At 39.5% G+C, this 21,247-nt stretch overlaps 1 protein-coding gene across 1 annotated transcript in view; it reads right to left on the minus strand.

The window, feature by feature from the left end:
* Positions 1–21,247, minus strand: part of LOC148418646 (plexin-A2-like) — a 128,467-nt gene that overhangs the window by 25,844 nt on the left and 81,376 nt on the right. The window contains exons 11-17 of the mRNA XM_088422996.1: positions 19,214–19,310; positions 17,616–17,815; positions 10,468–10,619; positions 8,516–8,633; positions 7,052–7,188; positions 6,524–6,691; positions 2,550–2,643 (exon numbers count right to left, since the gene is read on the minus strand). Coding sequence (XP_088279122.1) covers positions 2,550–2,643; positions 6,524–6,691; positions 7,052–7,188; positions 8,516–8,633; positions 10,468–10,619; positions 17,616–17,815; positions 19,214–19,310 — 966 coding nt within the window. The remainder of the gene's footprint in view (positions 1–2,549; positions 2,644–6,523; positions 6,692–7,051; positions 7,189–8,515; positions 8,634–10,467; positions 10,620–17,615; positions 17,816–19,213; positions 19,311–21,247) is intronic.

Consider the following 21,247-nt stretch of genomic DNA (forward strand, 5'->3'; position numbering starts at 1 on the left):
GATACAAATGACTAATAACTAAAAGCATTACAATGCATTTTTAGACTGAAAGTGGTGGGGTGTTTTCCCCCAAATTTGCCAAAAACTTTGCTAGATCGAAGGGCCAAATGTTTACTTGCTTTGTAAGTACTACAGCAGAGGTGAATGCGGCAGCAACAGACGACATGTTGAATATGGAAAATACATACACAAGATGCACATATGCCCATTACTTTCAGTTGATCAGATATAAAGAAAAGAAAAGAAGAATATAATAGCCTTAAGTGGATTCACCAGCATTTTGAAACCTTGTCAGCAAAATCGCTGTCGCAACTAACAATAATGACAAGGTCGGCTAATGCTAGTTTTCACTGTGCAATTGCTATGAATAATAGTTTATATTGAGTTCTGTTTAAATTGTATCAAGATGAGGCAGAAAAGGTAAGCTAATGCTAATTTTCACAGTCCAATTGCTATTAATATTAGTCTATATATAGTTCTGTTTAAAGTGTATCAAGATGAGGCAAACAAAAACTCATATTAAACAGTACAACGCAATAACAATGATGTAGGTTAACAGCTAACATTAACCCCCCGAAACCATCTATTTTTGAAACATTTGTCTCTAACCGAGCCGAATGAATTTGAATATTAACATTGAAGTTGTGGAATGCACAGTTTTTTTTCCTAAAGCATAAACAATGCATTGCTATGCTTTTGAGCTAAGTAATAAATCAATTAAAATACAAAAAAAAAATTCGGTATCTTGACTATAAAGGTTTAAAATACAATACAGATCAAATTATTTGTACTGTTTTTAGCCTTAGTGAAATCACAGTAATAATAAATAATGAATTACAATTTTGAAATAACACTGGTCACCATGCCAACCACTCGAGAACTATCACGTGATATTCTCGTGACAGCGTGTCCTTTCACATCTACAGAGGGGCAAGTATAGTCTTAAATTATTGCATAGATTTTTTTTTTTTTAATATATGACGCATTATGGAGACTGATGCCACAAATAAGTTAATACTGAAGGCCATATTGGAATATTTTATATGAAGCACTCTCTGACCACTAATTAGTTTTAGTTCATTTTACAGTAGTTCGGTTTGAACATGTGACATTTCAAACAATGGTTTAAATTCGATATTTGATACAGCAATCATTACATAGAAATGAAAGCCCAGGATAGGCTGAAGGAGAAGCTCATAAATGGCCAACCCACGACAGATTGTGCTGTACAACAGGGGTGACCAAATGTATCCCACATGGATCTGCCTTGTAACATTAAACCAAAAATGTCAACATACAGTGAAAGGAAAAACAAAAAAGATTATTCATCAATTCATCTTTACAGCAATCAGTAGCTCAATTTTACGGGCCATACCAGATCATGTACATACCACAGATTTATTCTTAATGTATCCTTGCATACATTTACATAAATTACATATGTAGAATTGCTAATACATGGACCTAGAGAACCCTGGAGCAATTTATTATGTTTTATTTTTTAGCACTTTAAAAAAAAAATATACTAACATGGTGAAGCTGACACAATCAGGCTTTAGACAAGGCCTGGGCAATTATAAACAGTTTGAAATACCTGTCACTGTTAGCATAAAATCTTCAGGCCTCTGTTAGAGGAATAAAAAATAAACGACGTCAGGAAAAGCCTATTAGAACATCTGGAATTTATTTGGGATAATTAGAGACCCTTTGAATTGTAGTTGTGTACTGATTCCAGTTGGTCCAGTTGGTGTCACACTGCATTTGTTCAGTGTGAATGAGTCAGGTAGCAACATAGGCAGCATGGCCTAGAGCTAAAGTAGACATCTCCCAACTGAGGGGCTTTGGGTTTCAAAAACGAATGACCTAGAACTCAAGTTAATCTTGTTATAAAGAAGTCCCCCAAAATAACATGAGCTCCTCTCCTATTTTAGGTGCTTGTCTGATTCAAGACGCCTTGCTGTTAGAGCAGAAGCCCTCATGTTATATTGTGCCATCCAGCTAAACGCCATTCCATGGTCCCCACTCCATATATACAATAAATGGGCTTGATGATGGCGGTGTGATGTGAAAAAGGCTTAAGATTGTTATGTCATTCACTGCCATTCAAGTTAAAAGTTGTCAATGGCATTGAATGAATTAAATGTGGTCTAAAAAAGTATATTATCAGTATTCATTCCATTTAATCGCAAAAGTGATTGGAGTGAGGCCAAGGCCAACTATAAGATATGGGTAACTTAAAAATCAATACAAACAGTAAATTTGCTTACTGAAGTGTAATTCAAGGCTTAGCTATGGAGTTAAAAATCATGCTTATCGTCACAATTTTGCTAGCTCAAATTTGTTCATTTTAAGTTAAACCAAACGAATTGTTCATTAAAAGAGTAAACTCCTCAAAATACCAGCATGGACAAGTCAAACAAGTTTTAATGAGTCATGCGTTGAACGCCATGCTTAGAAGTGAATCTCCCGCAGCCTGAAATCTGCATCGATCAAACGTAAACAACTTCATTAGAGGTTCAGTGCGGCACTTTAGCCGATGTCTCACTCACATTGACGGACTCGTGGCCGGCGTATTTGACTCGGACTCGCGGCTCCTGCACCACGTCCAGGTTGGTCCCGGTCACCGTCAGTGTGGTGTGTCCGCTGTAAGGAGGGAGAGAGCACTGATTATCGGTCAAACTCATGCTGCTCCACACTGTTTGGCTAATTAGAGTGACTAACGCAGATGGATGTGTCTTGCAAGCCTTCTAACCCTATGTTTTCCACAGAGGCGGTGGGGTAGGCATTTGGAGAAGCTGGCAAAGCGCTTCACTCTTTGTTATTGGGCGGGAGTATCAGATCAAACAGAGGAAACCAGCTGGCTTCTATTTTTGTATATTTGAGCATGAATGCAGGAGCTGCTTGTTTACATAGTGCTAGAATATGGGTGTGATGAGGTAACGGGAAACTAGTCACTCTGATCTTTTGTATAACCTGTGCAAGGGCGTGATCTCGCAGCAGGGTGCATGAAAACTCAAACCAAGGAGCAGAATTGAACATGTCCACTCTGATGGTGTGCCAAAATCCCTGTCTGCTCACACTTCAAAGGCTGGAACTAAGCTGGCATAGGCTGATGGAAGGACTGTGCATTCAAGATGAGACGCCTTGATTACATCTCTGCAGAGCATTTGGTGATAAAAACAGTACCGGTATCTCTTTGTAGTCTTAGTCTGCAAGGAGATAGCACCTAGCAATCCTGCCTGAGCATCTAAACTAAGTTTGGTCATTTATAAAATGACAGGTCTTCAGCTCGAGAAACATCAACAATCAAATCGCCATTCGTCAATTACAAAATCGGTAAAATAGCAGGCTGGTAGTTCTCAACTCAGTACAGGTTGTAAAAAAGTTAATACATTATTATATTAATACTGGGACCTTTCCCAAAGACAGGGTGATTGAAAAAAAATCCCTGCTTATAATTTATTAGATTGTAATACATTTCTCATATTTATATATCCATCCTTGTTTTGTTTCAGATACAGGATATTACTTTCTTTGAAAATTGTTATCCTGCTAAACTGGTTGGACGTCTGACACGCCAGGAACATGCCTAGTTAGCATGCTAAAAAGTTCGGAGATCCGTTGTTCTTGTGCAAAGATGGTGGAAGACTATTAAAGGGGAACATAATAAAAAGTTGGCTCTAAAGAAATCAAGAATTGCCATGCAAAATTCATTGTTCCAGCATGAATATAGCTGTACGTATGGCAGTGCTACTCAATTACCTTTTGCAAAGCCCCCCACCCTCCCAGGAAAGAATACCTTTCGCATCTCCCCTCACAGACACCCTCGGAATGAACATTCATCCGGATGCCTCGTGTAGACTATTGGGGCCACATATACACTTACGTAATTTTGAAAAAGACATTTTTGGGTTGTCTTCCCCTTTAACAATCTTTATCTCAGCAAGTACAGCCACCCACAACCACTGGGTGGGACAACGTTCACTGTATCACTAACCCATGGTGAGGAACTGACTGGTTTTTTTATAAATTCATTAAGATGCACAGATGTTTCCTAGTCATGTTTGTTTGCATCCTTAGCGAAAGCAGAAGAACATAAAGTGCTTTACATCTCGTGTCATGGTTGCTGTACTTAAACATGTGGAAAGTATATTGTGAGTGGAATCACCTTGTAAAATTAGAACACAATGAAAACAGCCACAATGAACACCGTTTCACCCTACTAGTGACTGCCTAACATGTAAAATGAACCCAAATTTCAAGAAGTTGTGTTGACAGTGTAATTTCAACACTTCAAAACTTTGACCCATCACTCACTGACAAGCGCACATCCACTCAGGTTCCTGACAGTAAAACTCCGCTAATACGCTTCAGTACATGCCTTGAGACCAGCCTAGTGAGGAAATAAAATGTCTCGACTCATTCCCATAAACCAACTTGTTTTTGCACCTCTCATCAACTTGGGGCCCGTTTTCAATTTGTCTCTTGCTCATTTCGCTATGCTCCTCTAATTAAACAGCATATTCAGCACGCAAACACAAGTTGCCAGAGCCCTGCGGAACCAGCAAAGCTACAACCATTCATGAAACATTACACGACTAAAATTAGCAGTTTGCCTGCGAGCAATTTTGCAAATCCCTTTTGTGCAAGGAGCCCCTGAATCTCAGATCGTCTGAGCTGATCTCCCAAAACTTCTTTAAAAGCGAGAAGAGGTAGTAGAAGCACGCAAGTAGATGAGCAAATCTATGCAGCAAATCATGATTTGAGCATCTCATTAGGTTTAGCTTTAATTTGTGTTATTCATGCGCAAACCATTACATTCATATTCAAGATTTGGCTGAAACAAAGTGATGACGATTGGCATGTCAGCGGGTCCCATTATCACTACCTGTCAACAGTAAAAAACATGACGTTCAGAACCCAAGGCTGTCGACACTTGATTCAAACATAGTTACTGCAATTGGCATCTCAGTGAAACCGATTTTTTTGCCTGACTTCATCAGTCATCTGCAAAAACCTTGCATTCATAATCCAAGGTTTTTCAACACTTGGCCATTGAAACAAAGAGGCAGAAACTGACTGCTCAATAGGTCCAATTTTCACAAATTTTTCGGGTTGTTGATTCCTGCTTCTTTTAAACAAAGCAACTGCATTTGGCGTCTCAATAGGGCATTTTTTCCTTTTTCTCTCTGCTTCAGTCACCTGCTGTAAACATTCCATTTATAATAGGTTGTCAAAACTCTATTATAAGTGACAACAGCTGGCATCTTAACAGGTTCAACCTTACCTTACTTTTTTTCTTGATTTAGTAATTTACGCAAAACATAGTTTATAATTTAATGTTGGTGACACTTGGACCGTTGAAAGATTTTATTGATATACTGTGCTAATATTTTTTTTCTTTATGGGGTGAGCGACTCATACTTTGTGTATAGATACTGTAGATATGGTTTCAACTTCTTTTAAGATAAGCAATTATCAAAAAAGAAAAGCAATTAATGAGGGCAGCTGTCATTTTTATGACGGTATTTACAGTTGTTAGCAAGTTCATGAAATCAATGACCAAATAGTTTGAGTCATTATGACCATGATTCAAAATTTTCATATGGTTTCATTTCAAGTGGCGATACAAAGTTCCCAGTGGACATGTCAGCTTTTTCGCTGAGTTTTCTGTAAAGAATGTGTTTTAAAACCGTGGTTGAAGACATTATATGGGGTTTTCAGCAAGTCTTTCTATTGGCCACGTGAAGTGTCCCTCAATGGCCAAATGTGAGGTATCAGCCTAACCATCGATCCGCATATCGCATAGGAAAAATGATGGAAATACACCGCATTGATGCTGACTAAGTGCCTTCTGCATGATAAGTAAGACCCCTACATAGCATTAGTGGCGTTAGTTCCTATTTCTCGTCGTTACAAAATGACAACCCCAAAGCTCTTTACGGGGGCACTTATAAAACCGTAAACAATGCATACTATCATTTTTGCCCTCGATGAACTCCCACATGAAGCAAACTCATGGTCTTGACACAGTATCGTGTAATGCTGACAAATCCTACGTGGTATTTCCTGTTGCATCACCATGTCTTCCAGTCGTGTGGTTTTCTTCACTTTGTCTACTTATCCTTACAGTAATATCACACAATTCCAGTTTTCTTCTCGCTATTACACCCTAGCTATCTATCCCCACATCGTGTCAATATGTGGAGGGTGATGATATGCAAACTGAGCGAAATTGTCAAGGCGTTCCTTCACTTTCCGTTTTTCCACGTTACTCACTTGTCAAACTTGCCTCGTGCGCTGAAGACTAGCAGCCAGTCAACCGGAGTGGTCAAATGTCCAACTCTGATTCAACATACTGAATCTAGCAGCAACATTTTCTTAACTAATCTGACAGTTCATACCAAGGCCCAGACTCTTCTCAACTTCCTATGTCATATTGGCGTATCTAGGCCTTCAAACAAAACACAATTGTTTTTCATGCAACAGCAAGAGTATGCTCTAGTGTGGCTGTTAGCGTTACCTTGCAATGCTCCACAGGGGCTCAATGCGCTGCACCGTTGGGTCTTGTATATACTCAAAGGACAGACTACCAGGGACTTTGGCCCGGTCCACCCTCAAACCAACCTGCACTGGCCCTGCTCCAGTCATGGACGGAGCAGAGAAGCAAATGATCTCCGACATGGTCCTCCTGTAATGGGTGGAAGCAAAAAAAGAGGATTTGTTCCTGCCTTTGATTGTGGCAAATCCTTTCCTTCACACAGATATGAGCCTGGCACTTGTGTGGGGAAGAGGGTTCATTATAGCCTGTCCCATCTACTTCTTATTACTGACACATTAGGGATGAAACGCTGTAATTAGAGGGCGCTGGAGCTAATGGCCCCTCGCCTCACACTCTTGACTCACTGTCAGGCGATTTTAGCTTTAAATAGACACGCACGACAATACCCATCACAATTAGAACTTGATGCGTTTTTCCCTACTATTTCGGTCTGAGGTTTGTCGCAAACAAAACGGTAGAAAGAAGAACTCGTTCATGTACTTAGCTCACCTGTACAACTCGCATGTTTGGTTGCCAAAGTATACAGTGACAGAGCTGCCAGCACCCAGGTTCTCTCCGACAATGGTGACCTTGGTACCCCCAGATTCTGGGCCTCTTCCTGGGCTAAGCGCCAGCAGAGTAGGTGTCTATTGGGAACCATAAATCCATATATTTAGATAAATATATGTTTTGGAGCCACATGTCATGGCACACCAGCAAAAAATACTCACAAAAAGGATATAAATCCAACCAATGAGTTTAATTTGTTCTGTGACCAAGTTGGTGGATTAATTTACTCAGAAAGCATATTTCCCCATGGAATTATTTGAAATGCCAATAATCTATTCCAGACAAAAACAAATCCACCACAATTTTGGAAACCGCCCTGTAGTGTATAAAAGCGAATTGGTTTTATAGTATTCTCGGAGTCTGCATTACTCTAGTAAAAGAAAAGTCAATAATTTTCTGTATAGTTGGGGTCTGATATGATTCATGGATGGTTCATTTGATAAATGGAACAATCCGGTTTGATCCAGGAGAATTACGATCAAATTCAAAATGTTAGTGCTCTATTTGAGAGGGTAGGATGCAATGTGTTTGTTGTTTGTCATTTTAACATGAGTGAACAGGTCATTGGTGTGCATCTTTTCAATTAAAGACAATCGATACGCACAATATATGGGGTGTCATATGATTCGAGGACGGCACGCAAAGTGGAACAATTCTGCTAGATTCTAGGCACTCACATCTTTAAATCAAAACTCATTTTCCGATTCAAATGGTTACACCCTTATTGATTGACCTATGTTCTGTTTTAGTGTTTTGAATAGGTCGGTACATTTAAGGGGTGTGAATTAATAAGTGATGTCTGGAGCTGCAGTTGAGTTGGCTCGCTAATCGGCGTGTGAGCTGTGGGTGTGAGTAGTGGCCTACAACAACTTGTCACAAGTGTTCTCATTTCATTTCCCTCAAGGGCGGGATTGCTAAAGCTCACTTGCACATGACACCTCATAAGTTCAAAGACTCAATTTACTTGAACTTAGTGCCAAAGAATTGAACACAAACATTCTGTTGTATTAATAGCAACAGGTATACACAGATACTGGATGTGCTTTTAAATATTCTGTGGGTCACTATACATCGCTGGCATATATAGAAATGAGCGAAAAGGGGAAGAATGCATCAATTAAGCAAAATAGGATAACTTCACAGTTGATGTCTCATTGTGCTGCGGCACAGTGGCCGGTTATGACAGTGATAACAGACCAGTCTCCTGTTAAATACATAGATAGATACACAATGAAGAAAATCAGGCTCCATCTCTTCAGACAGGCATTAAATAACAATTATTATTAGCACACAGACTAATACACAAGATCTTTGCAAACAAAAGCTCTCTAATCAAGTCTTCTATTGTCTGCCTCTCCAATTGATAATTACAGATTGAATGGATTACATGGGACATTGAGTTACCACAAAAGAGTAGAGCTGATGAGACTGTGCACGTAGTTCTGGTCTGCATTCATCCACGCAAAGCTTGACCGGGCCGGGCACGCTTCCTTTGGGGGCGGCCACCATCTCGCATACAATCCTGGCACACAGATATGAATATACAGGTACATACATTGTAGTTAGGCAGCCACCAAGGAACAACATTCTGTTTGTGTTCTTTTTATGTGTATGCATCGCAAATGTCTGAAACATCACACATCTGAAACCTGAACTAGAAGCATTCACTTAAAGTATTCATTTAAAATCACATCCTGTCCATAATCTCCAGTCTTGAAACCCAAATTCAAAACCAAACTTGGAACCCAAAGCACTATGTTGAAGCTACTTGTCTTAAAATCCAAACATTGGGAGAACAGTGCTTACTTTGGTTTGAAACCCTGACTAGAAACCATAATCCTGTTTTGTTGTTTGAGCACCCTAATTAAAACAATTACCCATCTTGAAACCATAACTCTATCTTGGAACACAATTTAGAAACCCTAAATTGAAACTCCAATCCTGGTTTGAAACCTTCATATGAAATCCTAAATCCATACTGAAACCCTAATCCAGACATGAAACCCAAATACAGTACTCTTGAACCCTTAAATGAAAATCCTTCCTCTGATTTGAAACCCCAAACCATACTTGGAATCCCAATTTGAAACCCTGGCCATGGATTGGTTATACAACGTCATTTGAAACTTAGAAACACTACCACAGGCTTGAAGCCAGTTTTAGCACCCACATTGTGTTAGACTATAAAAAGTAAGTCTAGTAAAAAGTATAGTCTAACACAATTCGGAAGTCTTTCTGATGGCACAGCTCTATTTGTTGTTGATGGTTACTGTCAGCAAGCAGCCCAGTTCCATGTTGTGTCGAGTTTACATGGCTTACTCAGTGAGTGTCAGACTATTTACAAAGCGGGCTAGCTCTCAACAAGCCAGAGCACTGTTTCCCATTCCAAACAATACTGTGGCAAACCAAACTGAATGAGATTTGGCGACTGAAGATGCACACACAAACCCACAAATACACACATTCCTGAGGGGCCACTGACTGCCGTGATTGAGGTTGCTTTCATAAAAGTTGTGGGTCAATGTAGAAGACCATTTTTCTTCCTAATGGAAAACAGCTCCACAACTCAGACGATAACCACCCTCCCACCCCCCTTTCACAGTGCCATTGCCGCCCACCATTACCTGCAGTTGTCATGACAACGTACGAGTTTCCACAATAAATGTGTATTGTCTGCCGGGTCAATAACATAAAACGTGCCATGAATACACCATTAAAGAAGTAAAAGTAATATCAGTGCAGTTTTCCTTTCGCGCACGCTGTAAATCGTCAAAGACTTTTCTCATTTTCCTTCAGCATATATATATATATATATATATATATATATATATATATATATATATATATATATATATATATATATATATATATATATATATATATATATATATATATATATATATACAAGGATATAAATTAGAAAGCCTTGCAGTGTGATTGCCTTGCAATCACGTTACATGGCTGCGAGAGAAACACATGCCTAACAGATTGTCCCTCCAGTCAGCGACATGCGGCGCATTTCAATTACAGCTGAGGCGGCAGTCTCCGAACAGCAGCCAGCACGAATGCCGTCTCTTCCCGTTGGCCCCAACTGCATCACAGCCAGAGCAAGACACACCTCCGGCAAAAGTCCCAACATGTATAAAATATACAGGTGAATGCACAGATTGATGACCAGACTGTGTTTCCATTTCAAAAGAGGCCTGTTACTGAAAGCATTTTTTTCATGGTAGGGTTGCAAGGCAGTGTAAAAAGTCCTACGTGTCAAACGACAACATCCCAGGCCGCGACTTCTCTCTCTTTTGCCGCTAGGTTAAGGGCGGATTAGCAAACACATCACAAAGTAGATCCCTTACTGTTCGGCGGTGATGTAGCCCTCTTCCTGCGGGATGCATTGCACTCCAGCCACCTGCACGTTGCCCTCCAACTCAGAGAAGGACAGCCCCAGATTCAAGCCCTGGATGGTAATCAGTGTGCCACCCTCGAGTGGTCCAGCAACTGGACTCACCTATGTATAAAAAAACAAAGAGAATGTTATCTACTTTAGAGATTTAAAACAGTTCCAAGGTCTCTTGATACTAATTGTTTGAATTGTGAGTATTAACAAACAATGTATCATAAAATATATCCCAAGACACTTCAATATACTATTTTCAAACTGCATGTCACCGTTGCAAACTGTTAACATAGCAGCTCTTAATCAGTCACAAAATTTCTGTTAATTGTTAGCCTATGCTTCTCTACATTTTACTGACAACCCTTACTAAATGTAAATTGTCTCCTCACCAACATACGAAGATCTACATCAAAATGTGTTGCTTCAATATACTTGTGTTGTGTGTATACTAGGTGTTGTCCAAAGAGAAACATGAGAGCATTTTGACATGTGTCTGCTTTGGGTCAAGGTTTCCAAAATGATCAATTTTGGGCACCAAACATTTTGGCTCCAAAACCTATAGATATGCAGAAAGATATTTGAGGTTTACAGTGAATCTCCAGGCTCCGGGAAAAAGCTTGTGGTCTGCGGATAGCTGTGGCTTTTTATGAGTTGCTCAGAGACTTAGAGTTGCTCCATTTCCATCTAACGTAAGATTGAACATGGATTTTTCTTCTTTTTTGGGCCTGAACAATTAATTGACCATTTTTTGGCTCTTTTGAAATAATAATAATATACAGGAACTGAATAGCGTGAGAGGAAGGGAAAAGGTGGAAGAGAGGGGCTGCCGAAGAGATCGTGTAGATGTGAGTGGCTGCAGACTATATGTGATATGTGATAGCTGTTGTTACAACAGTCCAAGCACAGTTTACACACGTATGGTAGCTAATGTGTTAAAAGCGGTCTATGTGTTTGTATTGACTTATGTTCTCAAAATAATTAGAAGTTATTCAATGTTTATTTTGTCTAGGTGAAGTCATGGTTAGCACAATTCTCAACATGCCTAAATGTACTTACTGCTTACAGTATTTTATATGTCAGCAAAGATGGAATGGCTGTCATTCCATTGCCGACGCTCATTTTACTGACAAAAGAAAAAATGAGGGGAACACTAAAAAAAACCCAACAACAAAGGAATAAGAATGCTGGAAGTTTGTTTTTCATCCATAATTGTAATCAACTAGATAGACATTCCATCATATGTTTGTCACCCTCCATTTGCTGTTGGAAATACAAGCTAACTGTTTTGTCCGTTTGTCGTGTCGCTTGCTTCCATTGACTATAACCTGGGATCACTTTACAGTCAATGAGACTATAATCACTTTACTCTACCACCGAGGATTCGAGAAGTATGTCTGATGTGAATGAACTTTGTTCAATTCACCACTTGTCATTCACAGCATCACCACAGCCAGCGTTAGTGGGAATGTAAATTTTTGTGTTGCCTTCCTGACTCATAGTTTCATGAACCAAAATACGTACTGTACACAAAGGAACGAGCAAAGGACAGAAGTGAGCAACGGACCAGCGATTGTCTTATGGACCAATGGTTACAATTTTTGGCATGAAAAAAAAGAGGACCGAAGATGATGGAAGGAGGGCGGGGCACTAACGATGTATGTAAGATGTAAATTTAAATGTACCGTATTTTCCGCACTATAAGGCACACCTAAAAGCATTATTTTTTTTAAAAAGCTGACAGAGCGCCTTATAATCAGGTGCACCTTATATATGGATCAATATTGAAATTGGGATTCGTAGATGGGGAATGAAGGGATAAAGTAAGCTTTACCTGTTTCTTTTGTGTGTTTACAGTTGAACGAGGTTGGTCATGTTGATATTAAGTTATTATGCTATTGAGAGTTTAGAGTTATTATTTGTTATTGTAATCACTTTGAGTATTACTATATTGTGATTGAAAATGTTTTAAAATATGTCATTAATTGAGGGTGCGCCTTATAATTTGGTGCGCCTTATAGTGCGGAAAATACGGTAAATAACACGCGACAATCAATGCACAAAGTAGCAAGAGATCACTGTAATTGCAATTCAACACTACTAACAGGGTCTTTGTTCGGGGAAAATCTGCAAGGGTAGTGATATGTATAATTCAAACTGCTTTGCGAATAGATCCATTTTTGGATTTGAGGAGATGACAAAAAATTTACTTGGTTATGTAATGTCACACTTGATGTGTTGGCAGACTCCATAGACCAAACCATTTGTACACATTTTATAAAAAGGCAGTCTGCCATTATATGTCCACTTTAATATGGTTAATACTCTTTGTAGTACCTTCCGTAGCTCAAGTCACCCCTCTCAGCTGGATCCTTTTCTGGGGACTGCAGAACAGATGGGCAGCAATGCCAACAAAACGTGTTCCGGTGGAACACTGTACTCGAATTATTCCTACATGCCTCTCTAACAAACGCTATTAATACAGCAGGACATCAAAGACCTGCAGCTTTTTGAAGTGCCAGCTCTGCGCTGTCTTCAGCATATGACCCGTTTGCCGCCTTCATGTGAATAGAACTGTGGTTTGTGGGACGAGATCTGTCAGGCGCTTCATAAATAAGATGCATTAAAAAAACAAATAAATGTAATCCAGGTGAACTCACAGAACCCTTGATTGGACAAATGAATGAAGATTTCGCCTAGCTGATAACATCTTTTTTGGGGCATATTGTATGCAACAATCATGGCAATGGAGAGGTGAGTACAGGCCTTATTTTAATGGTAGTAGTGGATGCTGACGATGCCAGGCAAAAGCAGATGTTGAGGAGGTCATCTTCAGGATTAGTTGGCACTATTTTTTAGATGTTTGACACGTCTGCAAATCATCTGTTTCAGAAAGATCTTTGTCCAAAACATTTTGCCATTGTGTTAAGTGAACATGTAAATCTAAAAATGCATAGAAATATTGCTACTTGGTATTGAGGATACTCAACAATTAATAGTTTTAATGGTTTTGGTCTGAAAGGAATTCATAGCACACACCCAATACTAGCACCAACACACAGATTTTTTTTTAATTTACAGTATTTGTTTCCTCGTGTATTTATTTTAATCCATTATCCTGACCACTTATGCTGAAAAGTGTTGCAGACATGCTGGAGCCTATCCCAGCTGTCTGTGAGCAGCAGGGGTGGAACCCCCTGAAATGGTTGCCGGCCAAATGGAGGACAAACAAAGTCGACCAAACGTTCACTCTAACAAACACAACTAAGGACAATTTAGAGTGCTCAACTAACCCATTACGCGTGTGTTTGAAATGTGGGATGGGGCATGGGGAAAACATGCAAACCAGTGACTTCTGAACTGTGAGGTGGCCTGCTAACCACGCTTCCAGCATGTTGCCCCTTGTTTATATTAGCTGGATGGCCCGGTACCTAATGACCTAAAACTACCAGTTCACAAACCACTGCATTATATAGTGACTTGGTAGTTTTGCACTTAAAGGCTACTTCAATATCTCTTAATAGAGTGCATGTGTTTTTGGGGATCCTTTCACTGTTCCACTTGGCCCCCGATGAAAGTAGACTTTTAACAACTAAAATTTGGATTTTCGCTGGACTATGACAAGCCTTTGCTACATGGGAGCGTAATTAAAATTTCTTTCAGGTGTCATGGTTCATCATACGGCTCCAACCAGCTCCGACAGTCATGTGAGCAGCTCTTAATATTTAATCATGAGTATGCTAATGAATATGCTCATGACACGCTGATCTTTATCGAGCATGATGTTTACCTTGTGCATCGTCTTCCGCGACTGTGTTAGCATGCAAAATTCATTGACTCACACATGCACACACAAAAGCCTCTGAGATCCTCCAAAAATTGGTATCGCTCTGGCATTCAGCCAATTTCACACTGATTACCTAAACTGGATTCATCATGGCCTATCACGGCTTGTTGTTCTGTGCTTACGGAACCGAGCTGGGGAAAGGTAGATTGAAGTGTTGACCTATGGATCTGCCAAGTTCAGAGGCCTGTGTGCAAGCAATTGTCTTAGTCCCAGATGCTGATGTCGCTACAGCTCAAATTAAATGATCAGATTTTTTTCTTTTTTTGTTTTTTTGTTTTTACAAAAACAAACCCAGCAAATGGTGTTAGTATGTATGAATTTGCGTAAGTGACACGATCCAGATGCGTTCAACACAACAGAAAGGAGTAAGCGTCCCATCTATGGTGCTTTGAGACGGAGTCTATCATTCCATGACGACACATGCAAGGAAAAACACTTTACATATTTTTGCTATTTGAAATTAGCTGAAATCCTATCATTCCATTTCAGACTCCCTAAAACAACCAACAGAAATGTTTGCATTGCTTTCTAAGAAGGTAAGGAAAGTAGTACTCTACAAAGAATTAAACTGAATCATTATTATATTATTGTTGTTAAGATACCGGGGGGTAATACTGTTCTGTATGAACAAACAAAGTATTTACTGCAACAACTACTGGAAGTAGGCATGTAACGGTTCATAAATATCACGGTTCAGTACAAGTTTGGTATAACATAAAAAAGCAGCACAATGTCCACAACGCATAATGTGGTGTAATTTTGAACTCAAAGAATAACCTGAGATAAGACAATTGGACCAAAGTGGCTGCTGTGCCCAGTAAAGTGTCAGCATTGCTGACGAAACACATTCATAGATCTGTCAAACTTGCGAAATTATTTCTTGAATAATTTATCTTTCTGCACAGAGGAGTTTTATATATATATATATATATATATATATATATATATATATATATATATATATATATATATATATATATATATATATATATATATCCAGTAAATATCAGTGGTTTTTAACCTCATTGGAGATACTGAACCACATCAGGTTCATATGCTCACTCAGCAAACACTTCTTTAGTGAAAAATAAAATATGAATCTATGTTGTACATATTGGTACCACCATTTCCTTTCTTTTTTTTTTGCTCAACATACTGTAGTTAGTATGGATTAAAATAACTCACCAAATTATTTACTCAGAAGTGACGTTTCAAAAATGCACACAAAAACGTAAAAAACAAAAGGTTTTTAGATAAAGCCGGGACCCCAAATATTTTAGTGATGATCACAATTCTCATCGATTCATAGATAGAAAGAAAGATTTGAAATATCACCACAACTGCCCTTCAATAAGGTGAGCCCATTTGTGCAGTGTCACTTGGTTTGTTATCCATCGATCAATCTTCTGAGCCACTTATCATCACTAAGGTCGCGAGTGTGCAATAAAGTTGTCATTGGGTGTAGTCTGCGTGATGGGACATAATAATCTGGTGATGAAACCACTTTATGCCGCAGTTAGCCTTAAGTACAGTTGCACTACAGTGTGGGGAATGTGAACATATAACAAGGTTTCCGTGACTCGTAATGCTACACTCCCAGACATAGCAATTTTCTGCTATTTTTTTTTTCCTAGATCATCCGGTTTATGTGTTATGGATCAGCCGTTAGTGTACTGTGCAACGGAGTATGAATGGTTAGCATTTAATTCAGCCTAGCAATAGCGTGTCTCGGCAGCTCTCTTAATGTTTGTGTCTCCAATCCAGCCAGCGGTGCCTGACAGACTGGACAGCAATCCATAGAGATCCTACTGGTGGTGTGGCTTCAATCTCCTGTCTGTCTTCTGTAGTTACCATATTTTTCATCATGATGTTAATTCACTACTCTCAGGCAGGCAAAATGAGTTAGAAGCATTACAGCAATTAACTAATGTATTTGTTGCCTAATTGTAGGTACCGAATGTGACGTCCAAGTATGAAGTGAATAGTGAAATCTGTGTATGAATTTATTTGTACCGACAGTTCAGGAGAAATTGAAACACCGAATTACAATAAATGAAAGTGACTCATGAAGCTGCAATAATATTTATCCTTTTTTCAGAGTATAATGAACACATGCCTGTGAGTATTCTTCTGTTTTCTATCTGCATGTGCTGATGCGCCATTTTTTTTCAAATATGACCAACTTTAATAGGAACAACACCATATTGATGCTAACCCTTGGCAATTCTTTGGTATTTTGCGTTTGTTTTAAAAATTAATATGTGGACCTAGGGCAATGTATATTGTGACAGTAAAAATTAGGAGTGGCATCACACTTTGATGCCTAATTTTTCAAAGGACTGTTGACTATCTGTCAAAGTGCTGAGCTTCCTGCCACCATGAGGAGCTTGTATCTAAGATATTTACTGTATTTCAATTACCTTGTCAGATGGATGACGATAGAGACAATTGATAGTAAATGTACACAAGGAGGGCAGCTCGGTGGCATCGTGGTGAAGCAGTACTTCCGCCTCACAGTTCAGATACCCGAGATCAAATCCACCTCGCTTCAGCCTTCCTGACATCCCAAAAACATGCATGGTAGGTGCATTGGATACTCTAAATTGTCCTTTCGTGTGAATAGTTTTTTGTCTCTGTGTACCCTGCAATTGGCTGCCAACCGGTTCAGGGTGTTCCCTGCCGACTGTCCATAGACAGCTGGGATAGGCACAAGCAGGCTTGTGACCCAAGCAGATACAGAAAAGGGATGGATGGATGGATGGATGGATGGATGGACATTTTTGCCATGTACAGTTGACATGAACATGACTTGAGAAGGTAAAAATATGTAGAAATTACAGGAGGAAAACTTAAAAAAAAAAAGTGAAAATGCAGAAATTTTTGTGGTTCAAGTGGTGATTTTTGTAGTATGATTTTTTTGAATGCTGGAAATCATCCCAATGGTGAAATGACTGAGCTAAATGTTGTGAATGTGAAGTGGGAAAGCTTTAAATGTGATCTGTCAAATCTCCCTGATGTAAGTGAATGTTACGTTTTGGGTGTAAATGTGGAAATGTGGGAAAACTATTATTTTTAAACACCAAGCAGCCGTCACCATGACACGAATATGTGGAACATCTTGAAATTGGAATGGGGTAAATCGAATAAATTGGAATAACGTGTCAAAAAGTCATGGAATAGCATCTTGCCTTTACACAATAACCATGCATTTCATTCTGCTGCGTAACACACGACAACACAGACAGCAACCCAAATAGACAGACCTCGGTGATGCGTGGGTTGGTGCACTTGACATTGGTGGCAGAGAGGTCAAGCCAACGGCTGGCGTACGGCGAGATGGGCGGACAGTGGCGCTTCATGGTGCACCTGCCCTCGCTGCTGCACCAGCCGCACTGGAATTTCTTCTCTGCCCGCAGGCACATGCCGCAGCTGTCTCGCTGGGCACTGCACTTGTACAGGTGCACTGTAGGAGAAACACACATTTGCTCACTTTTTGTGTGATTCACCAAAATGGTTTATACAAAGGAGGGTAATAAAATAACTAAATTCACTTTATTATTGCCAACCGTGGGCCAGTGGTAGTTCACACTTACACATATAGATTCACTATTCACACATAGATCTAGTGTGACTGTCTCTTTTTTTTTTGTCCTTTAAAATGCTTTCAATTTTAAATCCAAACCTCTCTCATGAAATCCGATAACATGTTAGTCAGTTAGTTTGTTAAACAATCACACACTTTGTTTAATAAACCTTGACTGAATAATAAATGACTCAATAATTAATTTGATTATGGTGGAGGACTCGCAGAAGTCATTGGTGTTCTTCGGGCTTTCTGTGAGAAGTTTGCATAGTCTCCCTGTGCCTGTGCGGGTTTTCTTCAGATACTTTGGTTTTCTCAAACATTCCAAAAACATTCATTGTAGGTATGTTGGACACTCTAAATAGTCCTTAGCTGTCTTTGTGAGTATGGCTGGCTGTACGTCTAAACGTTCCGAACGCCAGTTCAGTGTGTATCACGTGTCCTCCTCGAAGACAGTGGAGATAGGCTTTGGCACATTTGCGACCTTTGTGAGGATGAAGTTACAATATTAGATGGATGGATGGATGGATAGATAATTAGTGTTGGCAATTTGTTTATTCATTCAGTATTTATAACCATTCATCATTGATTTTCTCAGGCTCTGGGAGAACATGCAAACTCCACACAGGAAGGCCAGAGCAAGATGAAATTGTATTCGGGACTCTGAACTGTGAGGCAGATGTGCTAAATAATCTCCTGCAGAGCCGCGTCAGAATTTGCTTTCATAATCAAAACGTAGCAAGATTATTACAAATTCTCCATTTACAAACTATGCTTCATGCTGTTTCTCTTCATTTTATCAAAGCTGTGTTTGATTCAATGGCACTTTTCTTGTGCTGATCAAAACAAACAGTAAACAGTAAAAAATGTTAAGTTAAAGCTTAACTTGCTCTGAAGACTGAAAAAGACTGACATTTTTTGTTCTGGAATGTCTAACAAAGTTTGATCATTTTTAAGCCGGTCATGCAAAATTTGTGGCCGGAAATACAACTTTTTACGGACTTTACAAACCTGAATGCCAGTACGAGCTAAGACAAGTTGGAATTCATGACTGTGTCTGTCCTTGATTAGGATAAGGAGAACAAATGAGCAGCTCCATCTGTCAATCTTGATGACACACCAATGACTGTCCGCTACTTGATAAGCACTTATTGGTATTGTGAACTTCCCCTGTGAGCGCTTTAGGGGGGACTTTGAGGTGCCCTTTAGTGACCCATCCGTTGTGGATTGAGTCCCTTGCCCTCTAGGCTATAGGCAGAGATGGATGGAGAATGGCACCTTTAATCTTCTCTGGGTTGTCGATGATGAAATTGCCGTTCCACACAATGGCGAGCTCCACCGCCAGGTCACTGATCTTCACGCCCTCGTACATGTACTGCAAAACAGTAGACGGTTGTGAGTGGAGACGATGCAAAGGGAGAAGAGAAGATGAAAGGGCAGTGGTGAGATGAGAGGCTTTTTAACCATCTGTCATCACCCGCGTCAGAGGACGATGCCCTTTTCATGCATTGTTACAGATGACATGCCTCGCATTGTAATCGCGTAACAAAGAGAAGACATCTCCCGTATTCAGCTGTAGCCTATCACTCTGGTTTGGTGGCTCTGACACCCCAGTTTATGAGACAAGGTCACAGCGAATCACAAGGAACATATTTATTTCCTTTCCACTCCGGCCCTCCGGTCTCTTCCCTCTCCTTTTCATTTACTGCCAACGGTCCCTTTTGAGAAAATTGTGCCAGACGAAATAAAAAACAAAAAAAGATCTCGTTTCCCGTGTTCCTTTTCAGTAGTTTTCGGTTTATATATGTATTTTGTCTAGAAGACGAAATAGCTTGCTCATCGACGCAGTGACAGAAAATGGAACACTTTACTAGCATTCACATTAATATCAGTTTTTAGCTTCATCTTGCTACTTCTCAGCGTAAGTAAAATTGTTCGATGCTTGGAAGAAGTCCACAATGTGTGTTGTCCGCCATCTGGGACATCATCAAACATTCGGCCTTGGTCCGTATTAAATTATAAATAATCTTTTTTTTTTTTTTTTTTTTTTTAAACTTACTGCTTAGCAGTTAGCATATAACACTCCGATATTCTACATGACATCATGTCCACTTTGTGAGTTTTGAACTTCTTCTGTCATGTATGTCATTCAGTGGTGGGCCGTATGTTTCACACCCACCCCTTCACTGATGTCCGACTCGAATAAACACCCCTCATGCGCACACGTACGCATTACTCGGCTACACGGGCTATTTTCTGGAGCATTTAAACATCAATAAACCCGCATCGGCAGTTAAAACATATCATTTTAGTGATACTTGAAATAATAATTATTTCAAATTATTTGTCGACGAAGTTTTATGTCCACAATTCCATCATGAGCAGGCAACCTTTAACAAGATTGTACCCTAAATTGCAAATCTCACTTTCAGTGCTCTTTTTTGCCTGCTTCCCTGACGCAAGATTTATGCCGTGGGACGCATAATTTCAAATCAAAATGCGTATGTCTCACACAAGGAAAATCCAGCCTGCAACGGGTTGTATCCTCTCAACGTGACTCATACTCTTTCGATACCTTAACCAATCACGTTTTCAAATTCACTTCCTAGTTTATTATCCTCTTGATGTGACTCACGCTCTTTGGCTGCCTAAGCCAATTGCTACTTTGGTGCTACTTTCACGGAGCTTTACATCCGATATCATTCGAGCTAGGACGCGATCAGTCTATTTAGCTAAAGTGTGGATCAAGAAGGCGAACCAGTCGAACTTTCCCCCCCGTCCAAACAAACGAAGTCGGCTGTCTGAGAGGTTTTTGACTTTTGAAAATGCGCCAATGCGAGCCTGACAGAAAGAACAAGGCTATTAAGGGGGAACTAGACTCTAATCGGCATGAAATGATAGAATTCAAATTGTATTATTAATTCATGCACATAATAATAGGGACGATTGATTAATTTCAAATCAGCCGTCTTTCAAAATATCGTTGTGCATCTTTGAGAATGGCTATTTACCCAAAAAGATTTTAAAATGATATATTTTAGAGCTGTAATTTCAATACAGTGATATTTTTGCTCAAGGTTATTTTATGATAACGTCAGATTGTGATATCGTCCCATGCCTACTCACAAACATTCACATTAAAAACTATGTTACAAATGTGACTGATAATTCTCCCAATATGCTCAGGGATGAACAAACCGGCACGTTTCATGCTGTGCACACACAATTTACCTGTTCACTTGAAAAAGTTTATTTTCATCTCTCGTTTGTCATAAATGTACCGAAAAATATTAATGTTTTTCACTTGGGCAA

Source organism: Hippichthys cyanospilos, chromosome 9 (assembly GCF_059441005.1).
Source record: "Hippichthys cyanospilos isolate Australia breed blue-spotted pipefish chromosome 9, RoL_Hcya_1.0, whole genome shotgun sequence".
NCBI lineage: Eukaryota > Metazoa > Chordata > Actinopteri > Syngnathiformes > Syngnathidae > Hippichthys > Hippichthys cyanospilos.